Source organism: Rana temporaria, unplaced genomic scaffold (genome assembly GCF_905171775.1).
Source record: "Rana temporaria unplaced genomic scaffold, aRanTem1.1, whole genome shotgun sequence".
Lineage (NCBI taxonomy): Eukaryota > Metazoa > Chordata > Amphibia > Anura > Ranidae > Rana > Rana temporaria.
In genome coordinates, this window is record NW_024404546.1 from 15,326 (window position 1) to 23,554 (window position 8,229).

Sequence of the window (8,229 nt, forward strand, 5' to 3'; positions counted from 1 at the left end):
AGAAGGCGCTGTTCTGGTCCTGGAGGTACCCATCTGGACCTGGAGACCCTCATCTGGACCTGAAGGCTCTCATCTGGACCTGAAGGCTCTCATCTGGACCTGAAGGCTCTCATCTGGGCCTGAAGGCTCTGTTCTGGTCCTGGAGGCCCCCATCTGGATCTGGAGGCTCTCTCCTGGATCTGGAGGCCCTCTTCTAATCCCGAAGGCCTCTGATCTGATCCTTAAGGCTCTCTTCTTTATCATTGATGTCTATGGAGACCAGGAAATAGCCCAGATCGAGAGAGGTCACTACAGAGCGGACAGATTCCATCTTGAGTCACATCTGGACCTCGAGGCCTGCAACTTGAGTCTCGAGGTCCAGGTGAGATTCAAGATGGAATCTGTCCGCTCTGTGGTGGCCTCTCTCCATCTGGGGGATTTCCTGGCCTCCATAGACATCCAAGATGCGTACCTGCGCGTCCCTATCTGTGCGAGGCACTAATGCTTTTTATGCTTCGCGATGGAGGAGAATCGCTACCAAATTGTCACCCTTCCCTTTGGGCTTACCCAGTCTGGTCTGTTCTTTTTTTGTTTACCAAAGGGAAGGGCAACCAATTGGTAGTGATCCTCCTCTATCATGAAGCGCACAACGCGTTTGTGCCTCCCACAGATAGGGACATGCAGTTACGTATCATTGATGTCTACGGAGGCCAGGAAATCCCCCAGATGGAGAGAGGCCACTACAGAGCGGACAGATTCCATCTTGAGTCACATCTGGACCTGAAGGCTCTCATCTGGACCTGAAGGCTCTCATCTGGACCTGAAGGCTCTCATCTGGACTTGAAGGCTCTCATCTGGGCCTGAAGGCTCTCAGAAGGTGCTCTTCTGGTCCTGGAGGCCCCCATCTGGACCTGGAGACCCTCATCTGATCCTGAAGGCTCTCTTCTGGATCTGGAGGCCCCCATCTGGACCTGAAGGCTCTCTCCTGGATCTTCTGATCCCGAAGGACTCTCATCTGATCCTTAAGGCTCTCTTCTTTATCATTGATGTCTATGGAGACCAGGAAATCCCCCAGATGGAGAGAGGCCACTACAGAGCGGACAGATTCCATCTTGAGTCTCATCTGCACCTGAAGGCTCTCATCTGGGCCTGAAGGCTCTCGGAAGGCGCTGTTCTGGTCCTGGAGGCCCCCATCTGGACCTGGAGACCATCATCTGATCCTGAAGGCTCTCTTCTGGGCCTGAAGGCTCTCTTCTGGGCCTGAAGGCTCTCTTCTGGGCCTGAAGGCTCTCTTCTGGGCCTGAAGGCTCTCATCTGGACTTGAAGGCTCTCATCTGGGCCTGAAGGCTCTCAGAAGGCGCTCTTCTGTATCTGGAGGCCCCCATCTGGACCTGAAGGCTCTCTCCTGGATCTGGAGGCCCTCTTCTGATCCCGAAGGACTCTCATCTGATCCTTAAGGCTCTCTTCTTTATCATTGATGTCTATGGAGACCAGGAAATACCCCAGATCGCGAGAGGTCACTACAGAGCGGACAGATTCCATCTTGAGTCACATCTGGACCTCGAGGCCCGCAACTTGAGAGCCTTCAGGTCCAGAATCGGTTCACCTTTCCTCCTTCGGCACCATAAAATGATTGGAGTAGAAACCCTAGAATATCTTGTGGGTCCAGGGACTGGAGCAATCGCACCCGACGCTCAAGATTCTTGCCATTGTCCTTCAATGAACTTGGAGAAAAAGATTTTACAATGAGTAGCAAATTATAATTTTTTTCTTTATAGTATAAATCATGTAGGGACCGTGGACTATGGATATTGAGTTGATCATATCGTCGTCCAATAAAGTCACCCGTGTTATTCGTTTTTAGGGCGGTGAGTTTGGTGGTTCTTTGGTTTAGTCGGATTCTTCTCCCGGTGAGTTTGGTGGTTCTTTGGTTTAGTCGGATTCTTCTCCCGGTGAGTTTGGTGGTTCTTTGGTTTAGTCGGATTCTTCTCCCGGTGAGTTTGGTGGTTCTTTGGTTTAGTCGGATTTTTCTCCCGGTGAGTTTGGTGGTGGTTCTTTGGTTTAGTCGGATTCTTCTCCCGGTGAGTTTGGTGGTTGTTCTTTGGTTTAGTCGGATTCTTCTCCCGGTGAGTTTGATGGTTCTTTGGTTTAGTCGGATTCTTCTCCCGGTGAGTTTGGTGGTGGTTCTTTGGTTTAGTTGGATTCTTCTCCCGGTGAGTTTGGTGGTGGTTCTTTGGTTTAGTTGGATTCTTCTCCCGGTGAGTTTGGTGGTTCTTTGGTTTAGTCGGATTCTTCTCCCGGTGAGTTTGGTGGTTCTTTGGTTTAGTTGGATTCTTCTCCCGGTGAGTTTGCTGGTTCTTTGGTTTAGTCGGATTCTTCTCCCGGTGAGTTTGGTGGTTCTTTGGTTTAGTCGGATTCTTCTCCCGGTGAGTTTGGTGGTTGTTCTTTGGTTTAGTCGGATTCTTCTCCCGGTGAGTTTGGTGGTTGTTCTTTGGTTTAGTCGGATTCTTCTCCCGGTGAGTTTGGTGGTTCTTTGGTTTAGTCGGATTCTTCTCCCGGTGAGTTTGGTGGTTCTTTGGTTTAGTCGGATTCTTCTCCCGGTGAGTTTGGTGGTGGTTCTTTGGTTTAGTCGGATTCTTCTCCCGGTGAGTTTGGTGGTTCTTTGGTTTAGTCGGATTCTTCTCCCGGTGAGTTTGGTGGTGGTTCTTTGGTTTAGTCGGATTCTTCTCCCGGTGAGTTTGGTGGTTCTTTGGTTTAGTCGGATTCTTCTCCCGGTGAGTTTGGTGGTTCTTTGGTTTAGTCGGATTCTTCTCCCGGTGAGTTTGGTGGTTCTTTGGTTTAGTCGGATTCTTCTCCCGGTGAATGAATAACGTTTCAGTTTTTAGTGATCACAACGCTCTGGTGCTCGAAATACTTTTATCCAGCATTTTTCCTTTTTGTTCTCACATTGGATACTTTTTCCTCACAAAGCATTAAATGGCTTCACCATATGGGTTGGACTTCTGCATTAAGTTCTGACGAGTCTCTGCTGCGCGCGTTGTCTCAGGTCTCTCCAAATAATTCAGGGATTTTTTCTTTCTTTCTTTTTTTCCTATTGCCGTGTTAGAAATGGCAAACCAAATGTAGTATTTATATGCAACGAGCTGTAGGTTTTTTTTTTTTGTATTGTAAAGAAGAAAAATTGTACATTTGTAAAGTATTTTTTTTCTAGATTCATCGTGATATATTTGAGTTTCTGTATTTTCATTTTTTTTTTTTTAAACTATGAACTCGTCTTTAAATAAGAAGTAAAAAAAATGGATTTTTATTGGTAAAAAGTGTTTGAGAAGTAAATTCTTGAAAAGTGTAAACTGTATTTTTATTATTTTTATTATTTTTTGCACAAAGTGTTGGCCCAGTTCTCGTCCATCGATGTCCATGGGGGAGGGGATTAGAAGATTTCTGGGTGGAAAGTTCGGGGAGGAAGCGATGAATAAATTGAGGGTGTTCACCTAAAAATAAATATCGGCACCAATAAAGTACAAAAGATCGTCTTGGAGGTCTTCGTGATTTGACGGAGATTTGAGGAAATTTGATCTGTTGGGTTACAAAAAAAAAAAAATTGTGTTTACAAGGAAATGACGGCGTCCTTCCTGTCCGATCTTTTATTCAATCGCAACAAATTAAGAAAGGAAGAAAAAAAACTACTGAGATACTTTGTGCAGAAATCACTTTTATTGGGCCAAATTCTTTCTCCATCTTGTGAATGAATTGCGTTTTGAGATCTTCGTTCCGTATTGTGACGGCGATGAACTGGACTCTCCATGAACTGCGTTTTATTATCATTCGTTTTTATTTCACAGAACTCCATTTTTTACTTTTTTTTTTTGTTTTTTGTTAAAGAATTGTGTATTTATTTGTGTTCTTTTTTTAAATTAAAGATTTCAAAACCATCAATTTGTCGTGATGCGAGTTTTTTTTATTTATTTTTTTACTACCAGAAATTTGATCCTAATCTTACAGAAGACAGGACTTTGTATTCATAGACCGTGGGTTGTATGCCGCGACTTGTGATTGGACACTGGCAAAAGCTTTGCTGGGAACGCCCACCTCCACTCGCCCCCAGTGCACCCTTGTATATCCCGCCCTCAGTGCACCCTCCTATAACCCACACACCCTCCTATAACCCACGCACCCCCAGTGCACCCTCCTATAACCCACCCACCCCCAGTGCACCCTCCTATAACCCGCCCCCAGTGCACCCTCCTATAACCCGCCCCCAGTGCACCCTCCTATAACCCACCCTCAGTGCACCCTCCTATAACCCACGCACCCCCAGTGCACCCTCCTATAACCCACGCACCCCCAGTGCACCCTCCTATAACCCACCCACCCCCAGTGCACCCTCCTATAACCCGCCCTCAGTGCACCCTCCTATAACCTAACCTGCCCCCAGTGCACCCTCCTATAACCCGCCCCCAGTGCACCCTCCTATAGCCCGCCCTCAGTGCACCCTCCTATAACCCGTCCGCCCCCAGTGCACCCTCCTATAACCCGCCCCCAGTGCACCCTCCTATAACCCGCCCCCAGTGCACCCTCCTATAACCCGCTCTCAGTGCTCCCTCCTATAACCCGCCCGCTCCCAGTGCACCATCCTTTAACCCGCCCCCAGTGCACCCTCCTATAACCCGCCCCCAGTGCTCCCTCCTATAACCCGCCCGCTCCCAGTGCACCCTCCTATAACCCGCCCCCAGTGCTCCCTCCTATAACCCGCCCGCTCCCAGTGCACCATCCTATAACCCGCCCGCTCCCAGTGCACCCTCCTATAACCTGCCCTCAGTGCACCCTCCTATAACCCGCCCCCAGTGCACCCTCCTATAACCCGCCCCCAGTGCACCCTCCTATAACCCTGAAATTTACCCTGTGGACGCTATTAAATCTGTTTTGAAATACTTCACCATCGGAGTTCTTTCCGCTTATTTTGGGTCATCTCAAGTGCTTTTGCACACGGAGCCTCCATTTTGGTGAAGACTGTAGCAGCAGACATAGCCAGAAGGACGCCGTTTCTACTATCCACAGACCCCCAGTCGTTGTTACTACAGGAGAGGTGAGGAGGACTCGTTTCCCGTGACAGATTCCATCTGTGGAGATACCATGCTGTCATTGCATGTGTGTGAGGTAAGCACATTGTGAGCTCAGCTGCTTATGAGGATTTTTTTCATCACTCTGCTCGGATACACAGTCACCGTTTGGAATTTTCAACCACTCCTGTGTTTTTAGGAACTGTCATATATGAACTTTTGTCACAATTGGTGTTTCTATTTTATTTCATTATCAGTATCATACCTACACACTGGATTTTTCATATCCATTGTGCCTACTTGTCACTATATGTCACTGAAGTGTTATATACTTTTGCATCACTTTGGAGATTATTATTTTTATTAGAGTCATTTCTCTAATTGGACGTTTCACTGTTATTTAATTTTCACTATACCACTATTTTTGCGCTCATCAATCACTTTATTCATATCATTTATTTGTTGTTATTGCAATTTTAGATTTGAGCAGCATTAAGTTTATTATTTCATTTCTAAGTATTTTATTTCCACCCTGCACTTTGGGTACTGGCTAGCGCTTTAGTTTTCCCCTTTCATATTTACCCTCCTATAACCCGCCCCCCCCCCCCGTGCACCCTCCTATAACCCGCCCCCAGTGCACCCTCCTATAACCCGCCCCCCCCCCCGTGCACCCTCCTATAACCCGCCCTCAGTGCACCCTCCTATAACCCGCCCCAGTGCACCCTCCTATAACCTGCCCTCAGTGCACCCGCCTATAACCCACCCACCCCCAGTGCTCCCTCCTATAACCCGCCCCCCCCCGTGCACCCTCCTATAACCCACCCACCCCCAGTGCACCCTCCTATAACCCGCCCGCCCCCAGTGCACCCTCCTATAACCCACCCCCAGTGCACCCTCCTATAACCCGCCCCCAGTGCACCCTCCTATAACCTGCCCTCAGTGCACCCGCCTATAACCCACCCACCCCCAGTGCTCCCTCCTATAACCCGCCCGCCCCCAGTGCACCCTCCTATAACCCGCCCGCCCCCAGTGCACCCTCCTATAACCCACCCCCAGTGCACCCTCCTATAACCCGCCCCCAGTGCACCCTCCTATAACCCGCTCTCAGTGCACCCTCCTATAACCCGCCCCCAGTGCACCCTCCTATAACCCGCCCCCAGTGCACCCTCCTATAAACTGCTCTCAGTGCACCCTCCTATAACCTGCCCTCAGTGCACCCTCCTATAACCCGCCCCCAGTGCACCCTCCTATAACCCGCCCTCAGTGCACCCTCCTATAACCCGCCCCCAGTGCACCCTCCTATAACCTGCTCTCAGTGCACCCTCCTATAACCCGCCCTCAGTGCACCCTCCTATAACCCGCCCCCAGTGCACCCTCCTATAACCCGTCCCCAGTGCACCCTCCTATAACCCGCCCGCCCCCATTGCACCCTCCTATAACCCGCCCCCCCCCGTGCACCCTCCTATAACCCACCCCCAGTGCACCCTCCTATAACCCGCCCCCAGTGCACCCTCCTATAACCCGCCCGCCCCCAGTGCACCCTCCTATAACCCGCCCGCCCCAGTGCACCCTCCTATAACCCGCCCCCTCCCAGTGCACCATCCTATAACCCGCCCGCTCCCAGTGCACCCTCCTATAACCCGCCCCCAGTACACCCTCCTATAACCCGCCCCCAGTGCACCCTCCTATAACCCGCCCCCAGTACACCCTCCTATAACCCGCCCCCAGTGCACCCTCCTATAACCCGCCCCCCCCCCCCGTGCACCCTCCTATAACCCGCCCGCCCCCAGTGCACCCTCCTATAACCCACCCCCAGTGCACCCTCCTATAACCCGCCCCCAGTGCACCCTCCTATAACCCGCCCCCAGTGCACCCTCCTATAACCCGCCCTCAGTGCACCCTCCTATAACCTGCCCACAGTGCACCCTCCTATAACCCGCCCTCAGTACACCCTCCTATAACCTGCCCTCAGTTCACCCTCCTATAACCCGCCCTCAGTTCACCCTCCTATAACCCGCCCCCAGTGCACCCTCCTATAACCCACCCACCCCCAGTGCACCCTCCTATAACCCACCCACCCCCAGTGCACCCTCCTATAACCCACGCACCCCCAGTGCACCCTCCTATAACCCACCCACCCCCAGTGCACCCTCCTATAACCCGCCCCCAGTGCACCCTCCTATAACCCGCCCCCAGTGCACCCTCCTATAACCCGCCCTCAGTGCACCCTCCTATAACCCGCCCCCAGTGCACCCTCCTATAACCCGCCCTCAGTGCACCCTCCTATAACCCGCCCCCAGTGCACCCTCCTATAACCCGCCCCCAGTGCTCCCTCCTATATCCCGCCCCCAGTGCTCCCTCCTATATCCCGCCCCCAGTGCACCCTCCTATAACCCGTCCGCCCCCAGTGCACCCTCCTATAACCCGTCCGCCCCCAGTGCACCCTCCTATAACCCGCCCCCAGTGCACCCTCCTATAACCCACCCTCAGTGCACCCTCCTATAACCCACCCACTCCCAGTGCACCCTCCTATAACCCGCCCCCAGTGCTCCCTCCTATAACCCGCCCACTCCCAGTGCACCCTCCTATAACCCGCCCCCAGTGCACCCTCCTATAACCCGCCCCCAGTGCACCCTCCTATAACCCGCCCCCAGTGCTCCCTCCTCTAACCCGCCCGCTCCCAGTGCACCCTCCTATAACCCGCCCCCAGTGCACCCTCCTATAACCCGCCCGCCCCCAGTGCACCCTCCTATAACCCGCCCCCCCCCCGTGCACCCTCCTATAACCCGCCCGCCCCCAGTGCACCCTCCTATAACCCACCCCCAGTGCACCCTCATATAACCCGCCCCCAGTGCACCCTCCTATAACCTGCCCTCAGTGCACCCTCCTATAACCCGCCCCCAGTGCACCCTCCTATAACCCGCCCCCAGTGCACCCTCCTATAACCCACCCCCAGTGCACCCTCCTATAACCCGCCCCCAGTGCACCCTCCTATAACCCGCTCTCAGTGCACCCTCCTATAACCCGCCTCCAGTGCACCCTCCTATAACCCGCCCCCAGTGCACCCTCCTATAACCCACCCCCAGTGCACCCTCCTATAACCCGCCCCCAGTGCACCCTCCTATAACCCGCTCTCAGTGCACCCTCCTATAAACCACCCACCCCCAGTGCACCCTCCTATAACCCGCCC

At 52.4% G+C, this 8,229-nt stretch overlaps 1 protein-coding gene across 1 annotated transcript; it reads right to left on the bottom strand.

The window, feature by feature from the left end:
• Positions 1-1,829: 1,829 nt before the first annotated feature.
• Positions 1,830-2,864, bottom strand: LOC120922175 (sporozoite surface protein 2-like; the record flags this gene model as incomplete). The annotated part of the gene is made up of 1 exon (XM_040334645.1): positions 1,830-2,864. A coding segment is annotated over one exon (1,035 nt), but the record flags the coding sequence as incomplete, so codon positions are not given.
• Positions 2,865-8,229: the final 5,365 nt, after the last annotated feature.